This window comes from Dipodomys spectabilis, unplaced genomic scaffold, assembly GCF_019054845.1.
Source record: "Dipodomys spectabilis isolate Male_0828 unplaced genomic scaffold, ASM1905484v1 ptg000480l, whole genome shotgun sequence".
Lineage (NCBI taxonomy): Eukaryota > Metazoa > Chordata > Mammalia > Rodentia > Heteromyidae > Dipodomys > Dipodomys spectabilis.
The window spans coordinates 1,948,732-1,968,860 of NW_024871157.1; the positions used below are offsets into that span (position 1 = coordinate 1,948,732).

Genomic DNA, 20,129 nt, shown 5'->3' on the forward strand with positions numbered 1-20,129 from the left:
GTCATGGGCCTGAACTCTGGGCCTGGGCGCTGTCCCTCAGCTCTTCAGCTCAAGGCTAGCGCTCTACCACTTGAGCCACAGCGCCACTTCCTTTTTTTTTTTTTTTCTCTTTTGCTTATGTGGTGCTGAGGAATTGAACCCAGGGACTCATGCATGCAAGGCAAGCACTCTACCACTGAGCCACCTTCCCAGCCCCTGTTTTCATTTTTTGAGACATGGTCTCACTAAGTTGCCAGAGCTGATGTCAGGTTGAGATCTCCTCTTCCCTTAGCCTCCTAAGTACTAATATTACAAGTGGGAGCCACCAGACTCAGGTGCTGGATTCATTTTAGTTGAGGAATATTTATTAAAGCAATATAGGTATATAGGTATCAGGTCAAAAAATCAAACAGCTAACAACGCGGTCCCTCAAAAAGGGCTGCGCGTGGTGTCACCACATGCCGCAGTTCCTCTGCTAGGCACATCCTTGAGAGAACTGAAAATGCACGTCCACAGAAAAGCTGGCACAAATGTCTACCGTGGCGCTGCTCAGTAACCAGCACATGGAAACACCGACATGCCCGCTGACATGAACAATGCCGTGATCTATGTGTATCCAGTGGAATATTTCTGTCATGAAAAGGAATGTAGGTTCAAAATGAGCTCCAACATGGGGGAATCTTTTATTTTATTTTATTTTTTTGTTTGTGCCAGTCCTGGGGCTTGAACTCAGGGCCTAGGCACTGTCCCTGAGCTTCTTTTGCTCAAGGCTAGCACCCTGCCACTTGAGCCACAGCACTACTTCTGGCCTTTTCAGTTTATGTGGTACTGAGAATCGAACCAGGTCTTCATGCATGCTAGGCAAGCCCTCTACCACTAAGCCACATTCCCAGCCCCTCTTACTTTTTTTTTTTTTTTAATCATTTTTACTAGGACTTGGAAGCAGAGCCTTGTACTCTTGACTGGCTTTCCCCCCCTGCATCTAGGTTAGCATTTTGCAGTTTAATTAGAGGTAAACTTTTCTGCGCAGGTTGGCTTTGAACTGCTATCTTCACATCCTGAGTAGCTAGGATTATAAGCGGGAGCACTGATACCCAGCATTATGTCACTGTTAATTGACAGCCTTCCACATTTTCTGACTTTGTCTCAGAACAGATGAGGACTGCACTTGCTCCTTGCTCCCCCGCGTCCTAGTCAGCTCAGGCTGCTGTCGCACCTTAACCATGACGTGAACAACTCACCCACTGGCCCTGGGACACTGAGAAAGCTGAGGGAGACCTCAATTGTCTCAGTGAATTCCTGTCCCTTGCTGAGGTTGGGGAGCAAGGAGAGTCACTGAAAAGCAGACAAGGGGAAGCATCACATTAAGTGAGGCAAGCCAGGTAGGTTCAGAAGGACAAAGGTCACATGCTTTCTCAAGTGGATGTTAGACCTAAAATACATATATATATACACACACACACACATACACACACATATACATATATATATATATTCTGACTAGAGTACAGTATATGCGTGTGTGAGATACCATGAATACAACACCTTTGGACAGTTAACATGCACTTTAACAAAAAATGAATATTAACCCAGATGCCAGTAGCTCAGGCCTATAATCCTAGCTCCTCAGGAGGCTGAGATCTGAGGTTCGTGGTTCAAAGCCTCTCTGAGCAGGAAAGTCCATATCTAATTAACCACCAGAAAATCAGAAGTTTTGCTGTGGTTCGAGGTGGTAGAGCGCTAGCCTTGAGCAAGAAAGCTCAGGGATAGGGACCAAGCCCTGAGTTCAAGCTCCACAGCTGATAGGGAAAAAAAGACTATTAGGAGTTGAAACATGTCTGGGGTGTAGGTTCTAGTGGGAGGGGCAGATGATGGACAGGAAGGTGAATATAATCAGAATCTTTTGCGTACACTTGTGAAAATGGAGCAAGGAAACTTACCAAGACTGGTTAGGAGAGGGGAGGAGGGAGAATGGTGGAGGGATAACTGGTGAAGATTGAGTTGCATTGTATACACAAATGGACATGCTAAGTGAAATCCTCTTTTGCAACAAATCTAGCCTCAAAAATAAAGTCCCTGGGCTGGGAAGGTGGCTCAGTGGTAGAGGGGTTGCCTTGCATGCATGAGGCCCTGGGTTCAATTCCTCAGCAACACATAAGCAGAAAAGGCTGGAAGTGGCACTGTGGCTCAAGTGGCAGGGCGCTAGCCTTGAGCTGAATTGCTGAGGGACAGTGCCCAGGCCCAGAGTTCAGACCCCACAACCAGCAAAAAATAAAAAAATAAAGTCCCTGCTGTCATCAGCCACTCAGCTCGCATCTTAGTGATAAAATGGGGAAACTGAGCCCCCTGCCAAATTTTCCCCTTTCATTCATCTTACCAGACAAAGGAAAATCCTTTCATTCTTACCCTGGGTCCCTTTGTATCTCCTCCAGGTCGCCCCCCACCTCGCGGTACCCGCCCAGCTCCTGGGGGCTGTGTTCAGCCCCGGGGTCCCATTGAGCAAGTGTACCAGGAAATTGCCATCCTCAAGAAGTTGGACCACCCTAATGTGGTGAAGTTGGTAGAGGTGAGCTGGGGTGTATGTGCAGAGATAGAGGGAGAGAGAAAAATGTAAAGGAGGGAAGGAGGGAGGAGGGAAAGGAAAGGAGAAAGAGGAGGGTGATGGTCCAGCCCTGGTATTGTTCTTACTGGAGGTTCATCACTAGTTTCCAGAGAGAGCCATGGCATGGCAGACAGTTGGCTGTGGGCCCATGGTCTTATCCCAGCCTCCTTCCCCTCTGTGCCACTGTTACTTCCTGTTAACTCTCATCCTCCTCAACACTGCTTACTACTCCCATCTTGCAGATCCATGAATTGGGGCTGAGCTCTACTGCTTTTCATCCATTTCTCTCTGGAGCTAGCCTCTGGGTAGTTGGCGTCCAAAAGGTGCCATACACGTTAGTGGGCACCACTGTGTTCCAATAAAACTTTATTTATAAAACCAAGAGGAGGGCTGGGAAGGTGGCTCAGTAATAGAGTGCTTGCCTTGCAAGCCAGAGGCCCTGGGTTTGATTCTCAGCACCACATAAGCAAAACGCCAGAAGTGGCACTGTGGCTCAAGTGGTAGAGCGCTAGCCTTGAGCTGAAGAGCTGAGGGACAAGCCCAGGCCCAGAGTTCAGGCCTCACGACCGGACCCCAAAAAAAAAAAAAAATCAATAAAACCAAGAGGATTGGGCCCACAGGCTTCTAACTAACCAAGGCCTGTTGTAGGCCAGCTGTTCTCACACTTGGTCTCAAGACCCCTTTATTTGTGTGTGTCAGTCATAGAACTTGAACTCAGGGCCTAGGTAATGTTTCTGAGCTCTTTTGCTCAAGCCTAGTGCTCTACCATTTTGAGCCCAAGCAGTAATTCCACCTTTGTGGTGATTAATGGGAAATAAGAGTCTCAAAGACTCTCCTGCCCAGGTTGGCTTTGAACTGCAATTCTCAGATCTCAACCTCCTGAGTAGCTGGGATTACATAGGTGTGAGCCACCGGCACCCCACTCTTAAAAATTATTGATGACTTTGTGTTTGCTTTTATCACTATGACAAATATCAAACAGAAAATGCAGAAAAATTTATTAATTTTATTTTTTGGTTGGTTGTGGGACTTGAACTCTGGGCCTGGATGCTGTCCCTCAGCAGTTCAGTCAAGGCTAGCGCCCTACCACTTGAGCCACAGCACCACTTCTGGTTTTTCTAGTGGTTTATTGGAGATTAGAATCTCATGGAGTTTTCCTGCGCTGGCTGACTTTGAACCGTGATCCTCAGATCTCAGCCTCCTGAGTAGCTAGGATGACAGGCACCCAGCAAGGAAAAGTTTATTTTTAACACATGGTTTTAGTCCACTGCTTTGAGCCTGGGGTTAGGCAGACATATCATGGCCTACAGGAGTATGTGATGGAGTCTGCCATCTCATGAGGGCCAGGAAGCAGGGAGGGAGCCCAGGAACCTGGGACAGGATTCCCTTCAAATGCAGTGACCTACTTCCAGGTAGGCCCCACTCCTAGTTTCCACCGACTCCCAGCAACCCTTGGGGATCAGGCCTTCAGTGATCTATTAATTGATTTTAAAACAACATAATCTTCATAGATGCAAACAAAAGAAATACATTTGTATGAGCAAGAGTGGCATAATTTTACATGTTTGATACCAGTGAGTCAGTTGAGGTTGACACGGCCTAGTGCTGGCCCTCCCAAGGGAGTCAGTTCCAAGCAGGTGGGGAGGAATGGGGCTGCTTTATGGAAAGACCACTTGAGCCCATGTAGTGTAATTCTTTTTTTTTTTTTTTTGGGTCCGGTCGTGGGCCTGAACTCTGGGCCTGGGCGCTGTCCCTCAGCTCTTCAGCTCAAGGCTAGCGCTCTACCACTTGAGCCACAGCGCCACTTCCAGCTTTTTTCTTTTTGCTTATGTGGTGTTGAGGAATCGAACCCAGGGCCTTAGGCATGCAAGGCAAACACTCTACTGCTGAGCCACCTTCCCAGCCCCCCATGTAGTGTAATTCTGTAAATTCTAGTCTGTGTCTACTGGGAGACAAGTTGCAGTCCTGTCCCTGCTTGAGATATTCCCCAGAGGAGGGCTTGCCCCTCTCTACTGTTACCTCCTTTCTGGATGTTTGGGACCCTTGAGGATTGGTCTGGAAGCTGCTTACTTGCATAATGGCTATTGGGTCTCACTTAGGAAGACTTGAGTACTCTCCCACTTGTCTAGAAATGTAGAAGTGCGCCCTCTTTTTTTTTTTTTTTGTCTGTCGTGGGGCTTGAACTCTGGGCCTGGGTGCTGTCCCTCAGCTCTTCAGCTCAAGGCAAGCACTTTACCACTTGAGCCACAGAGTCTCACAGACTTTCCTGGCTTTGAAACGCGATCCTCAGATCTCAGCCTCCTGAGTAGCTAGGATTACAGGCGTGAGCCACCAGCGCCTGGCAGAAGTGTGCCCTCTTGAGACAAATGCAGCCATGTGCTTCTGCTGCCTCTGTTCACGTGCTCATTTTCTCCTCTCCTTGCTCCTTGTCCTGGCCTGTCCCTGGATGCCTGTGTCAACAGGTCCTGGATGACCCCAATGAGGACCATCTGTACATGGGTAAGAGAGACGGGAGGCGGGGGGGGGGGGGGGGGGGGGGCTGAGCCTGTTGAAAATAAAACAGCAGGCATCTTGACACTTAGCCCCTAAATACTTTAGTGTACATCTCAGTAAGGGTTATTCAGTCCCATGATCATGTTAAAAGCTCTCATTTCCACATTTGGATGAAATCTCTACAGTTACTTTTTTACTTTGCAGCCCAGGCCTGGGTATAAAACAAATGATGATAAACAGTCCACATAGTAGAAAGAAAGGCCTTGAACAACAGGCCGATCCTCAAACTTGATCTGTATTTCTAGAATTAGAGAGATCCTCCCCCAACTCTCCAACACATGACGAACCCCAAGAGTAGCTGATCTGTTGGTGAATAAAAATAGAGCTGTTTCAGTTGGCCCATCCCTGTTGATTTGTGGTGCCTGGGTGGGCAGGGAGAAGGGGCAGAGATTCATGAAGCTTGCTTCTTTAAGACTCAAGTAACCAGGCCCACAAGGCCAAAGCTTCTAACGTTATCCTGAAGCAACAGCAGATCCGCCCTCACTCAGGCTCATGGTGCTTGAGGACCTCGCTGGGACCAAAGGACATAGTTTAGCACCCATTACAACCCTAGAACCCCCAAGCGAGCAGAGGGATGAGGGGAGCCCAGGAACCACCCCTGCTGCCCTTCTCCCCCTTTCCTCTTTCCCTATAGGTCCTCAGCCATTTTGAGCACTAGAAATAAAAGCCAGATTAGGGTCCTGGGGACCTAGAAATCCCTAGTCCTTCCCTTCCCGATAGGATCTCAGAAAAACCTTGAGCAGCTTTGATTCCGTGGACATTTCCTCTCCCTTGCCCTCAGCAGAGTTTTTGTGCTTAGTGTCCTCCGAGGCAAGGAGGATGGGGCGAGGGATGGGCTCCCAGGTTCCAGTGTAACAGTACCCCTTTTCTTCCCGACAGTGTTCGAGCTCGTCAACCAGGGGTGAGTGCCCTAGCTCTGTGATGCCGAAGTTTCTGGAGCAGAAGAGTAGAGTGAGGCTGTGCCAGGCTGCCTGGGGGGAGAGCGGGGCTGGGTGGTCTGGTTTGCATTCACTGTGTGTCTGCCTCTCAGGCCTGTGATGGAAGTGCCTACCCTCAAACCGCTCTCTGAAGACCAGGCCCGTTTCTACTTCCAGGATCTGATCAAAGGCATCGAGTACTGTAAGTGCCTGTGGGAGGTCGCTTGCCCAGGGAGTAGTTAGCAGTCAAGCTGGAAAGTGGAAAACATCTTATTTTCCTCCTGGAGCACATGGAGGTGGGCGGCAGAGCCATCCTAAGCTGAGCCTGTGGGGTGCACAGCCCTTCCTCCTGCTGCAGAGACAAATGATGATAAATAGCAAGAGTGAATTTCTCCAGAACTTTCTATGTAAGCCAGGCACTGTTGAGAGCTCGGTGTACTTGGCAGTACACATCCGTGCTTCTTACTGGCCGGGCTCCGCTCTGCTCTGGGGGTAAGCATTTTGCAATGTTGTAGCGTAAAATGTGAAACACCTAGCACTTTTGAAGGTCTGCCCTGGTGGTCAACAAAGGAGCCAGTTGACCTTGTGACCATGGTGATCTTCATCACTGCTATCATAGAAATGGAATCTGCCCACCCTATACCATATTATTATCTGTTGCTATTGGATAACAACCAGGCAGAAACAGTGAGACACAGCCCTAAAACTGCTTTTGTGGCTCATACTTCAAATTGACCTGCTCAGACCATGGTTGGTTTGATGATGAAGTTGTTTGATGAGCCTCAGGCTCTTAGGAGTTGTACTCTACCTAGTACTTAGATGTAGTAGGTGGTTACAGGTTGTTGTAGGTGGTTTGTGTCTAGAAAATGGGGTAAACTGCCTTGGAAGTCTCTCTTCTTCCCTTATTTTGCAGAGGATTTGAGTGCCCAGGTTTGGGGCAGGGGAAGCTGGGAAAGGGGCTGTGGGGGAGGAGACGCGCGGGGCGCTCTGCTTGTGTCTGTGTGCTGTGTGGTCCCGTGGACATCCTCACTGGGTTCTCCTGCCGGCTCTCTCCTTGGGCGTCCACCCCATGTCCAGTACACTACCAGAAGATCATCCACCGGGACATCAAACCTTCCAACCTCCTGGTAGGAGAAGATGGGCACATCAAGATTGCTGATTTTGGTGTGAGCAATGAGTTCAAGGGCAGTGATGCCCTCCTCTCCAACACTGTGGGCACACCTGCCTTCATGGCACCCGAGTCGCTCTCAGAAACCCGCAAGATCTTCTCTGGGAAGGTAGGTTTCGACAGCCCAAGCTGCTGGGTTCTACCTGGGTTAGGGTCCTTGGGTCGTAGTGGCAGAAGTCTGGGACAAATGGGCTTGGCTTATACTGAGATGACCAAAGGCTGGGTGCATTTAGTTTCAGACATAGCCAGTGGATCATACCAATGGGTCATTCGCCATCTTTCAGCTCTGTTTGCCTTCCTTGGTTTTCCCTGCAGGTAGGTCAGGTACCTTCAACTCCAGGCTACTTTCCATCAGATGACCACCCTCAGTATCAAGAGCAGAAACCATGGGACTAGCTCTGATTGGCTCAGAGTGGGTCTTGTGCCCATCCCTACACAAGTCGCCATGGTTGAGGGGGGTTGTGCTCTCTTGGCCAGGCTTGAGTCATGCGCCCACCCAGCCGGCTAGAGGCTGCATGAATTTCCTCAAGAAAAGCTGGAAGATTGGGAAAAGCAGTAGTTGGCCCTCCCTGCCTCGGCCCCTCCTACTAAGCAGTCTTTTTCTTGCAGGCCTTGGATGTTTGGGCCATGGGTGTGACACTGTACTGCTTTGTCTTTGGCCAGGTAAGAGAGTTTTCAGTCTAAGTGCTGCTGAATTAATACAGGGAGACACTATTGTCCACTTGACAGTTAGATGACAATGAAAAGGGATAAAATGTATGTACTTGTGTATGATAGCGTTTTTATTATAGATTGTGAAGAAGATGGCCTAATCAACTAGAAAGATCATGAGTTGAGGTTGGCTGGGCTAAGGAGGTCCTATTTAAGAGAGGGAGCACTGAGCACGGGCAAGGCAGCTGCAAAGCTCTGCCCTCCTGAAACCTCCCAGTGGAGGATCATGGTGTCGAGGACAAGGGCTGTAATGGGAGGTGCTGTGGTCAGGCAGGGACAGGGTGACAGTACTTAGATGGAGTGAGTGTAGGGAAAGTTCCTATGAGGTGAGCTTTGATTGGACAGGTGCGTGATGGGAGAAAACAGGAGGTCACAGTGGATTAAGTCTTGGTTATGAGACCTGGGCTAAGCTCTCATAATCACAACTGCTACTCCAGAGCCTTCAGAAGTGTTGTTGCTGTTTTGGCCCCTCTTCCGGCAGGCAGGGAGGAAGAGTACTTGCTTTTGTCTTGGTAGGATGCTGAAGCACAGTAGACTGCCCTAGAGCTGCTAGGACATCCCTGGTCCCTCTAGAACTCAGGAGGGCTGGGGCCTGCTCCCTCCCCAGATGGGGCCAGAGCTGTTGACTTCTCTCCTGTTAACCCTGGGAAGTGACGTCTTCACTCTGAAGACGTGGCAGCCAGTGATCCCACTCTGTCCCTGGCCTCTTAACAGTGCCCATTCATGGATGAGCGGATCATGTGTTTGCACAGTAAGATCAAGAGTCAGGCCCTGGAATTTCCAGACCAGTGAGTACTGCCTGTCTGCCCCCTTATCTCCCTCTGGGTCCTTGGCACCCATCCTGATGTATCTTCCCCTTTAGGCCTGACATAGCTGAGGACTTGAAGGACCTGATCACCCGTATGTTGGACAAGAACCCCGAGTCTAGGATTATGGTGCCGGAAATCAAGGTATCTTGGGACCACCACTGGCCCTAAAGGCCAACACCTGAGGCTTGGCCTGTGTCCTGTGCTTGAAATCATTTGGCTTAACCCTGCCTCGGCCAGGCCCTGCTCCCTTGTCTACCACGCCATGGCCTCATCAGCACTGCTGTCTTCCCACGCCTTGGAGGCACTGGGCCATTGGGGTGTGATGAGGGTTGGGCTTGCATCCACTGTGACTGGGGAGGCGGCATTGCTGACCAACCAGCTTGTGCTGGGGCTGGTGGTGTCCACCCTCCACAGGCTGACCAGGCCTCTGTGTACTCCCTGCCCTGACAGCCAAACCTCTGGATCCTTTCCAGGACCCTACTTGTCAGAGATGACCAGTCCCTTTGAGAAAGTACAGTGAGAATAGAAGGAAGTCAGTGAGCAATTCATCCAGCAGAACGCAGTCTTTGAAGGGACTTCCCACATCTCTGCCAATGCCATGTGTAACACTGGCCTTTTAAGATGTCTCAGTATTGCTCCAGGACCTCTTAGCCACTTGGGTAGCCAGCACGCACTGAAGGGCATCTTGGCAGACCGAAAGGTCACAAATAAAGACTTGCACCCCAGGGAGAGGAGTGGAGGCGTCACTGGCCTGGGTCCTTTCCTGGTCTTTTCCTCCCAGCTGGTCCGGCTGGGTCTTCCTGAGCCACCATTTACTGTGTGTGACGTGGGGAGTGTGCGGCCTGCTTGGGGCTGTGGAGTGATGGGTGTGCCTGGGGCAGCTGGTCAAGGTCGATGCCCAGTTCTAGTTTCCTGCCAATACCGGCTCTGCGGACATCTCAGCCCATGGCTCCTGCCATTCTTTGTCTCTTGCTTTTCCGTCTTTCCTTCATTCCACTCACCTGCCTTCTGCCTGGCTCACTAGCTCTCCTGCATGCTGGCCAGGCCCTGGCCTCTCCCTCCTGCATGCCCTTCTCAGCTCCACTTGCTGGCAGGGCCCCTTGCCAGCCAGCAGCTGCCCTCACCCTCCTGTCATTCGTTGAAGCTGCACCCTTGGGTCACGAGGCACGGGGCCGAGCCACTGCCATCGGAGGACGAGAACTGCACGCTGGTGGAGGTGACGGAAGAGGAGGTGGAGAATTCAGTCAAACACATTCCCAGCCTGGCGACCGTGGTAAGACAGGACAACCAGACTGAGAACAGAGACCAGAGCATCTAAAGCAGGGCTGTCGAGAACAGGGCTGGAACGGGCAATGCCTGCGGAGCACACGCCGGGCCCAAGTTCAAGGCGACAGCTGGGGCTTCCCCTGACCCCATCGCCACTGGCCTCAGGGCCTTGGTCACACACACAGGCCAGGCAGTCCCCCTGTGGCTCTCATGATTCCATAAAGATGAGCCCTCCTTCCCCGCAAGGAGCATACTGTTCCTTCTGGAATTCCTGCTTTCAGAGCATGTCAGGAGAGAATCCAGGAGGAGGAGGACCAGGCAGGAGCCAGGGATTGGGGTCTGTGTGGCTGGACTGTCAGGCTCCGTCGTGGCTAGCTGGGGCGCGGCCTACCTGCCTGCCTGCAGGACCAGGAGCTCCCGCTTCACATGCCCTGCAATGAGTCTTGCTTGGGAGCCACTGGACCCCCTTTATGGCCTTGACTTTGGGTCCTGAACCAGGTGGAAGGACCCAGAATGTAGACTCCCCAAGCCCAGCCTTGGAGACTGGAGAATCACTCCATTGCCAAGCCCTTGCTGGGAGGGCATCTGTCTTCAGAAGAAAAATAAGAGCCCCAGGGGTCCTGGCCCTGGGCACAGAGCTAGGAGTGGAACTGAGCCAGTTGCCCTCCACAGCCGCTGAAAGCCCTGGCTGTGTTTGTCCAGCACTAGCCCCGGCTAGCAGGTGGGCTTGGGGTCGGGAGGACAAAGGCAGCGTCCAGACCCGCGGGACTAGCCCTTCTGACGCTCACAGGCTTCCTTCTGATGCTCCAGCTTTGCACCGCTCCCTTCTGCTTCCACACTCTGCCTCTCTTCCTCCCTGAGCCTGACACCCAGGGCCAGGCACCCATCCATGTCTCTCCCTCCCCCGTCTGGGGCCCCTGCATGAGCCTCACCTACACCCACTCGCTGTCCTCATCCTCCCTTCCTCCCACCACATTCGACTGGCACCAGGGGCAGGGGAGCAGCTGCCTTTGGACCCTGTGTCCACTCCGAGTTATTCTATTCTGGGCTCTGAACCTGACGTAGTGCTCTTCCCTCCTGCCAACCCTTGGGAAAAAACATCTGACCCTGAGGTCTGGAAAACAGTTTTTGAACTACTTCTGAGTAGTTTCCTAGGCAGAGTACAGTGATGAGTGAAACCAGCGGGCCTGGCAACCTGGGGAGGCAGATGATGGCCATGGCACGCACAGTGCAGTAGGGGAGGCAGGTGCTGGCCATGCCTCGGCACGCACGGTGCAGTAGAGGGACCGCCAGGCGCCCGGATGGACAGCCTCCGCCTGGTTGCATTGGGAGTAGCATCCTGGAAGAAGTAGATGTGTCCAAAAAGAATGACAGAGACTGGGTGGGGGTAGAAAGCCTAGCAGGAAGAACAGCGTAGGCATTGTCCTCCAGTGGGAGAGAGTTGGGCCAGCAAGAAGCTTCCAGAAAAACCTGGATTGCTAAATCCTCAAGGAAGTGGAGCTCAGTCCTAAGCATTTGAGGAGTTCTTTCAGGGTCTGGATCCAGCTACTCATTGGGTGGAATGGGGGAGGAGGAGGCAGGTGTTGAGAAGTGGTCCACATTGAGAATTGGGGAGTCCAGCCCCCTTGGTGTATTTGTCATTCAGCAAGCATTTGCTGGGCACCCGTGATAGCCCAGGCTTGAGATGAAAAGATGAGCAAGGACCCGTGTCCGCTGTCAGGGGACCTCCAGCTTCTGAGAGATGAGTGCCGAAAGAGTGAGCCTCCTGCAGGCCGAGAGGCCAGCGATGGAGGTGCTCGGGGAGCTCACAGACAGGAACGGGCAGCCTTGCTGAGGCCAGGCGCCTGCCACAGCCCAGAGGCCTTGTCAGAGAGCTGGGCTGGGACCCTCAGCCTCGCTGGGCTGCAGACTTTGTTCTCCATGGTTTTCCCTTTCTTCCGATTGATCACCAGGGGCAGGGACCAGAGGGAGAGGAGCAGGGGGTGGCTGCTTTCGAAGGGAGGTTCCTGAATGACATAAACATGTCACAACTATGAGGTGACTTCTGCACGCTGTTCTCAACACCACTGAGGTTTCACTCAGCGCTGCTTCATTTGGTCACCTGAGCTCCACGGTTCACATACAAATAAAAGGAGTTGGAGCCCTACTAGCATGGGTGAGGCACTGGGTTCCACCCCTAGCACCACAAAACGTAATAAATAACATAAGCGGGAGGATGTGTGAAGGTTCCTTATAAATTCAGTGCTCCTTTATGTCTGGGGACTTGAGGATCCACAGGTTCTCCCAAGTCCCGAGGGATCTCTATGCTTTGAAATGGTGAATTGGAATTTGGTTGTGTGAATTATTTCTCACTTCTTGAAAGAGCAGTCTTGAGCTAGGCACCAGTGGCTCACACCTGTAATCCTAGCTACTCAGGAGGCTGAGATCTTAGGATCACAGTTCAAAGCCAGCTCAAGCAGGGAAAGCCGTGCGACTCTTATCTCTAATTAACTGCCAGAAAACTGGAAGTGGCGCTGTGGCTCGAGCGGTAGAGCACTCGCCTTGAGCTGAAGAGCTGAGGGACAGCGCCCAGGCCCAGAGTTCAAGCACCATGACTGACAAAAACAACAACAATAACAACATCCCAGGTGATGTCTGAGCTGCTATAGTGTGTTTTCCTTGGGGTAAAATATGGACAAGTTTCACTGACAGTCAGGGCTTGGCCTTGAATACATATAGGCTGCTGGCCCAGAGGTCCTTCCAGAAACGGCTCTGTGAGACAAGTGTGCCAGGTGTGGCCAGTGGCTGCACAGCCAGGGCCCCAAAAGGTCAGCTAGGCTGAGACTGGGTCTCTGCAGACCCCGAGTGTGGACTTAGCAGCTAGGGAGTAGGGAGTGGACGGCTGAGAAGGGATGCCTTCCCCCCTCCCCCCGGGGAGCAAGGCTGCCCCAGCCGTGAGCCTGGGATGCTGACAGGGACTGGAGATGGCGTGGGCGTGTCATTGTGGACAGAGTATCACTGTGCTCCTCTTCCTCGTAGATCCTGGTGAAGACCATGATCCGGAAGCGCTCCTTCGGGAACCCGTTTGAGGGCAGTCGGCGGGAGGAGAGAGCCTCGTCTGTGCCTGGGACTCTGCTCATGTGAGTGTCCACTGCCTTCCTCCCAGGGCAGGGCAGGGGGGCCGAGCACCACCACATGGCGGTGGGGCACCAGGGAGAGACCCCCAGCCGCAAGGTGGAGACGTCAGCATTGGGTACTGAGCCTGGCGCAGCCAGCATCGTGTGCTGTCTGCTCATCCATGAGGAGGTGTCCCCTTTCCCGGGGGCTTCCGGCTTCCATGGGAGGTCTCTTGGCCAGCAGCTCATTTGTTACCCAGAAACACCAAGTGTTTTTTGCTGTGGGACCCTACATGTTAGTGCAGAGAGGAGCCTGCCCACCTGCAAGGAAAGCCGTGTGAAAGCAGCTGTTGGGCAGGGGACAGCCGCCCATGGTCCTGGGAAGCCTCTCTCACTTCCCTTTTCCCTCCCTCTGGCAATTCCAGCAAAAAGCCAACCAGGGAGTGGGAGCCCCTGTCTGAGCCCAAGGTAACGCCTGCCTGCCTGTGCCGTAGCCTCTGCCGGGGCCTGGGGGCGGGGCAGCTGCAGAGTGAGGGGCGCCTCCAGCCCAGCTGCGGTGCCCGGCTCCCTGTGAGCCTTCAGACTCGGGGGCTTGGGCCCGACAGTGGGTCTTGCATGTGGGCTGGGCTGCGGTGCATGGCGCTCCACCCGGAATGCCTGTGAACTCACCCAGGTCTTCAGGCCCAGGTGGGCACCCACATACTCAGTGCACGGCAACAACATTGAGGCTGCCTCGGGCCCCAGGGCTGCCTTACTGTGTACGCGTGTGTGCGTGTGTGTGTGCTCTGAGCACAGATCAGGCCTGGTGCACTCTGGCTCTTCACCAGGGGTACCCAACACCTGCCCTTTCTTCTCTGCTGGGTTGAGAACTAGAAAAGAAGTCCCCTTCTGCCTGCTGCACAGTGATGTGAGTCCTAGGACTCAGTAGGACCAGAGCTTTCTCTTCTGGCCGGGACATCCAGACCAGCATTACCTGCACCGCCCAGGACAGAGGAGAAAAGGTGTCATTGTAAGACTAGAAGGACCTGGCTGGACTCGTTCCCAAAATGCCTGCTGCAGGACGAAGACCTGAAGTCCTGATGTGGCGGGCTGTCTCCCACTGGGAACTCCAGGCAGCCATTTCTATTGTTAAAGATAGCTTTTTGAGGCCTGGCCTGTAGCTCTGTGCAAGGACATTTGCCCAGGATATATGAGGTCATGAGTTTGATCCTCAGAAACACACACACACTCAGATTAGCTTTATTGAGGTGTAATTCACATATCTTACTGCTCGCTCACTTAAAGTGTACAGTTAATATCATCCCAGAGCTATGTGGCCGGCTGCACATAACTTTAGGATGCTTTCATTAGCTCCAGAGGGCCCCTGCATCCCTACCCAAACACCCATTTTCTGAGGATTTGTCTGTTCTGGACATTGGCTGTCACTGGACTCATTTGGTGTGTGGCCTCTCCTATCTGGCATCTTTGATTGGCACTGTGGTTTTGAGGCTCATCTGGGTCATAGCTCAGGTCATGGCTCTGTCCTCTGTTGTGATTGAGCAATATCTAGGTGCAACCCCCTTTGTTTATCCATGCATCCGCTGATGGATGTTCTGTCTCCTTGGCTATCATAGATGCTGACGCTGTGGACATGTGTGCACGGGGGAAGCCCTTCTCTTTGTTAGGAGTTAGCTTCTGAGAGGAAATGTATTGGCCACTGGTACCCTAGCAGCCAGGAGCTTGTACGGTGATCTAGGAGAGCACTTTGATTTTGAGAGGCCTCGCAGTCCAGAGCAGGCCAGAGGCTGTGTCAGCAACAGCGGTCAGGCCAGTCTTCAACACCTTCCTTCCCACGAGAAGCCTTTCTTCAGCTTCTTCAGCCCTTCTCTTCTTAACCTCCATGTTAGGCTTTGCCTCTCTTCTCTGAGAAAGTCTGTTCTTTGTTTTTATTTTCAGTGTGATCAGCATTGTCAGATGCCATCAGAGATTGGCCTGAAGAGTGGCAATGCCCTGTCATTCCCTCACCTGTGGCCCCAGTGATGCCTGTTGCGGGTGCCATGCTTATCATGGGCCATGCGGTCCTGCACCAAAGGCCGCTGCTCTCTCCACTGAGACCCAGCCCATGCCACAGCAAGAGCAGGAGCAGAGGCTCGGGTCTGACAGCTAGTCACAGCTCTCTACTGCCCCGGGGCCTTCACCTCCCAATTGTGGATGTGATTTTCTTTTTTTCTTTTTTTCCTTTTTTTGTCAGTCATGGAGCTTGAACTCTGGGCCTGGGCACTTTCCCTCAGCTCTTCAGCTCAAGGCAAGCACTCTACCTCTTGAGCTACAGTGCTACTTCCGGTTTTCTAGTGGTTTAGTGGAGATAAGAGTCTCACGGAGTTTCCTGCCCGGGCTGGCTTTGAACCGTGATCCACAGATCTCAGCCTTCTGAGTAGCTAGGATTACAGGCGTGAGCCACTAGTACCCGGAGTGGATGTCATTTTCAAAGAGGTGTTTTCTTCCTGGGAGGCACAGACATTATTTCCCTTTCCTGTATAGGGACACAGGTATCTTATCTGCCCAGGGCACACAGAGCCTTATGGAGAATGATGGACAGTAGCCCCAAAAGGTGAGCCCAGTGACTTCCCTTGTAAGACAGAGGGCTCAGGCCCCTCCTTAGAGATCTCCAGCATAGCTGACACATCCAGCCACTCTTCTGGGACTCGGGGCTCTTCTGAGAAGGGAGGGGTTTTCCTGTGACCTGGCTGGTGGGGGCTCGGGTGGTTGGCACAGGCCACTGCCCCAGGAGCACAGTCACAGTTCCAGCCCTGGAGGAACTTCCTTCCTAAAGGGGCGAGAACACACTGTGGTAGGACCCGCGTTCTACTTGTGACCCATGCCATGATTGTCACATAGCTTTGCATCTGCTTTATAAATATTCCTTGCTATTTGGGGCAAATCATGGCTCCCTTGTTTATGGAGGGAGTGCAGAGGCTTTTGAAAAAATGTATGTAAGCAAGAACAAAAGGAGGAAATACCTCATAATGTCCCTGGTGGCATAAGATGGCACTCCTGAGCGGATGGCACCCAAGGCCGGAGCCGGTCAGGGCCCTGCTGTTGTGTCTCTGTGAGCAGGTATTAACACTGGTTTTCTGTTTGGTGAGCAGGAAGCAAGGCAGCGAAGAGCTGGCCCCCGCAGGGGAGGAGGAAGTGATCTTGTGAAAGGTGGTCCCTGCGTGCAAAGTTGGGGGGTCCTGGCCCCTGGCTCCCCCACGCATAAGCCTCCACAGCAGCCTGAAGAGGTGATGGAGCCGGAGTAGCGTGTGGACCGCTCGACCTCGCATGCCTGGCTGTGCTGCCCCGCGCATGCCTGGCTGTGCTGCCCCGCGTGGGCGGCCGCACCGCGTTTCCATAGCCGCATGTCCTACGGAAACCCGCACGTGTAGAGCCTTGACCGTCATCTCTGGTTACTTGTTTTCTTCCTTGTTATTTTAAAGGGGACAAAAAAAAAAAAAAAAGACCCTGTGATGTTGTGGCCGCTGGCTGGCTGGACCCACAGGTATGAGTTGCAGACCCAAATCCATGTGCACTTTGGGACAGTTGCTTTTTAAAATGTTTTTATGCCAAAAACAACAACAACAACAAAGAAACAACCTTCATTGGGAATTCAGAGCCCTGTGAGATGTTCTGAGTGAGCGTGCGCAGGCGTGGACTGTCGGGAAGCAGGCACGCACGATGTGGCTGTTTCCAGAGGGAGTAGAAAGTTCAGGTCACTCCTGTGAAAACCCCAAGCCGTGGAATCTTCCAGAACAGTGCCTGGAGAGCAGGGCTGGCACTCAGAGCTGCAGGGAGCTGCCACACAATTCATACGCCAGAAGGACTTATGAATGCTTTGATGTCAGGATAATCAGAAGGGCTGCAAGTCGTATTGCTTCGTAAAATGGATTTTCCAGCCTAGCAGGGGTTCGCCAGGCGTGGTAGGGAAAGGCTTCGCCTGGGCTCCTGCTGGTGCACAGTGGGTCTCTGGTGGTGGCTGGCCAGGCACTAGTGAAGCTCGTTGTTAAATGATAAAAACTTTAGGGTGAAATCCTACACTTCCATGTACATTACATGGCTTACGATTCAACATACAAATGAATTCCAGTTCTCTAGACTGAACTCTAGGGAAGTTGTAGAAGATTCAGTTGTCTAGACTGAACTCTAGAGAAGTTCAGAAGTTACTTGGAGCTTCCAGGTCTTGTGTCACGGCTCCAGCCTGGTGACACCTGCGCCTGTGTATCAGCAGCTCCACTGCCATGCCTCTGAGCTTTCCTTTCATCCTAGCTGCTTGTGTGAACCCCACTGCAGCTTCCAGGGCCACGTGGGGATGCCGAGATTCAGTGGCCATCCTTGGCAGCACAATGTGAGGGTACACACGGTGAAATGGGGACACCCTTTCGGAACATTGTTGAGACTCCGGGTCCAAGCAACCCAGGGCTTGGCACAGGAAGTTACCTTTGGTAACCAGTAGCCCAGAGCAAAAAAGGTGATTTTTTTTTTCCTTCCAACCAATCTTGGGAAGTTTGGTTGAGGTTTGGATGTGACTGTTGCTGCCATCCAGGGGTGGGTGTGCGTGAGGTTCAAGGGGAGGGCAGCTGGAAGGGCTGTCTTGAGCTCTGCTCCCCAGTGCATTGCAGGGAAATGGGGTGTTGATAACAGAGCTCGGAAGACCCCGTTTCTCTTGTTTTCTGCCTTGGTTCTGGGACTTTCTACAGAGAGAGAGCGAGGCTGGTTCCCCTGCCCAGAGCCACAGAGTGCTGGCATTCTTGGCTTCCATAGGTTTTTCTTATGCTCTTGACTGTAGTTTAGCCAGACTTTTCTTGTGTAAGTATAGCATTAGGGCATGCTGGTTCTGAAGAGCAAGGACTCCGGTCTCGGAGGGGTCCCTCGCCTGCTTGCTTTGTGTCTGTAGTCAAGTATTTCCTCTTGCCCTCCCCCTCTTTCAGGGGAAAGCACCCAGTAGCTCCACCCTCCAGTAGCAGATGGGGTCTGGTAAGTTCGCAATAGCACCTTGCAGTGGTTTAAGCCAACCAGTCCTTAGTCTCCATCCAACCTGCCTGGGTGGACACCAGCCTGGGGAAGGAAGGGTGCAGCGCAGAACTCTCCGGAGCCCCTTGTGTTTACACAACAGCATCAGGCAATGCCATTTCTCATTTCTCCTACCACGGAACCTTCCATCCAAGATGTCCTATGTGGAATGCCAGCCACCAGGCAACAAACAGATGTTCAGGCAGGTGGTGGGGGAAGGGCCACATCAATAACATTAAAAAAAAAAAATAGCAGGGTGCTGGTGGCTCAGGCCTGTCATCCTAGCTACTCAGGAAGCTGAGATCTGAGGCTTGCAGTTCAAAGCCAGCCTGGGCAGGAAAGTCGGTGAGACTCTTCTCTCCAGTGAACCATCAAAAAACTGGAAGTGGTGCTGTGGGTGAAAGTGGTAGAGGACTAACCTTGGGCCAAAGAGCTCAGGGACAGCGCCCAGACCCCGAGTTCAACTCCCATGACTAAAAAAAAATCCACCAAAGAAAGCTATGGACAGGAACTGTTACCCTCCCAACCCCCACCCTGGAAGATCTAAAGCGGGCAGCTGTAGTCAGTGGAGCCCTAAGGTGCCCTTCTTGGAGCACAAACATGGAGTCTTCAAAGGCCAGTCTGCCAGGAAGCGGGGAAGCTGCTTTGGCAGCTTTTCTGTGTGCACAGATGTCCTGATGCCTTTGCGCAACTGGCTTGTCCATGGACCATTGCGGTGTAAGCAACTCGGCCTGCATCTGTGGCCTTGTAGGAAGTACAAATCCTCCCCTGCTTTTCCCTCCTGTCCTCTTCCACATCCTCCTTCTATCCCACAGGCTGCCCTGGCCCTGGCCCCCCGCAAGGCTTCCAGTCCCTTGTTCCTGCATAAGTCTACAGAGGCCATCTCTCTGCAGGTCTGGCCTTCCCATGAGGCAGGATTCCTTCCACGAAGCCCTTCTGGAACTAGGAAGGGAACATCCGTACAGGTGGCCAGCTCGGTAAGGACTGTGGCTCTCACCCATCTTCCAGAGAGGAACGTCCCATCACTGACAGTGGGGCCGGGGCAGCCACTCGCGTCCAAGGTGCTAGGGAAGGGTAGTGTTGAGGGTTATTGTGTTTCCTCTAGCTTCACTGGCTGATCTTCATGGGACTTGTGACTTTTCTATTCTGTAACTAATTATCCAGTGCCCAATGCTTCTGTTTTATTCCTGATCCTTTCTACTATGCATTTTCCTTTCATCAGGTGTACAAAGTTAAATACTGTGTATTTATCACTTACAAGTTAAGAAACTTAAGCCTTTGGTGTTTTTCCACAGATGATTTAAGCTTCTCTGTAAACTTGAAATAAATGGACAGCAAAATGGTGCAGTCTGGGCCTCCTGGGAGTCTGTGATGTGTTGTTGTTTAGGTCATCTGTCCTTAATGTTTGTTTTCCTTCCTTAGGCTGACAGCAGGCCAGATGCTCAAGGCCAAGCTAATGTAGCCAGCAGATCCCTGATTTAAGGTGTGTCTGTGAATGTCACTGCTCACTGCGTCCCCAGACCAGCGCTGTCTGCAGCACCTGGGACTCAGGTAGAACTCAGGCAGAACTCACGAGCCCAGGCCCCATTTAAAGCTGCTCCCAAGTGCCACCTGCAGGTCAGAGGGGGAGATACTGCTGTGGAGGTGGTGAGCAGGGCTCCCCTCGCATAGCACGTCGGTACCTACATGCAGGCCGTTTCGTTTGTCCAAGGGCTTGGACAGCAGAGTACCCTGCAGTACAGTTTAGCATCTGGAGAGGGTTGCTCCCTCCTTCCAAGGTCTCCAGAGGGTGGATGGGCCACAGGGTGGAGCTCTGTCAAACCTCACTTTTGAAGGCACTTGACCCCATTCTTGGACTCAGCCTCCCAGAGACCCCCCTCCTTGTCACACGGAGACTGGCATGTGTTTGTGAGGGGACACACGCACACAGCACATCACTTCTCAGAGCTCCAGCTCCCTGTGACCTGTGTGTTCAAGAGCTTTTTTTTTTTTTTTTTGGGG

At 52.4% G+C, this 20,129-nt stretch overlaps 1 protein-coding gene across 3 annotated transcripts in view; it reads left to right on the plus strand.

Moving 5' to 3' along the window:
• The window catches only part of Camkk2 (calcium/calmodulin dependent protein kinase kinase 2), a 36,254-nt gene extending 17,830 nt beyond the window's left edge, over positions 1 to 18,424 (plus strand). The window contains exons 6-17 of one of the 3 annotated variants that reach the window (XM_042669048.1): positions 2,412 to 2,545; positions 5,044 to 5,080; positions 6,014 to 6,035; positions 6,165 to 6,253; positions 7,129 to 7,328; positions 7,829 to 7,882; positions 8,645 to 8,718; positions 8,793 to 8,880; positions 9,884 to 10,012; positions 13,024 to 13,124; positions 13,526 to 13,568; positions 16,229 to 18,424. In XM_042669048.1, the coding sequence (XP_042524982.1) occupies positions 2,412 to 2,545; positions 5,044 to 5,080; positions 6,014 to 6,035; positions 6,165 to 6,253; positions 7,129 to 7,328; positions 7,829 to 7,882; positions 8,645 to 8,718; positions 8,793 to 8,880; positions 9,884 to 10,012; positions 13,024 to 13,124; positions 13,526 to 13,568; positions 16,229 to 16,381 (1,124 nt within the window). In that variant the 3' untranslated portion in view covers positions 16,382 to 18,424. The remainder of the gene's footprint in view (positions 1 to 2,411; positions 2,546 to 5,043; positions 5,081 to 6,013; positions 6,036 to 6,164; positions 6,254 to 7,128; positions 7,329 to 7,828; positions 7,883 to 8,644; positions 8,719 to 8,792; positions 8,881 to 9,883; positions 10,013 to 13,023; positions 13,125 to 13,525; positions 13,569 to 16,228) is intronic. The other 2 variants (XM_042669050.1, XM_042669049.1) reach the window with 2 other exon arrangements.
• Positions 18,425 to 20,129: the final 1,705 nt, after the last annotated feature.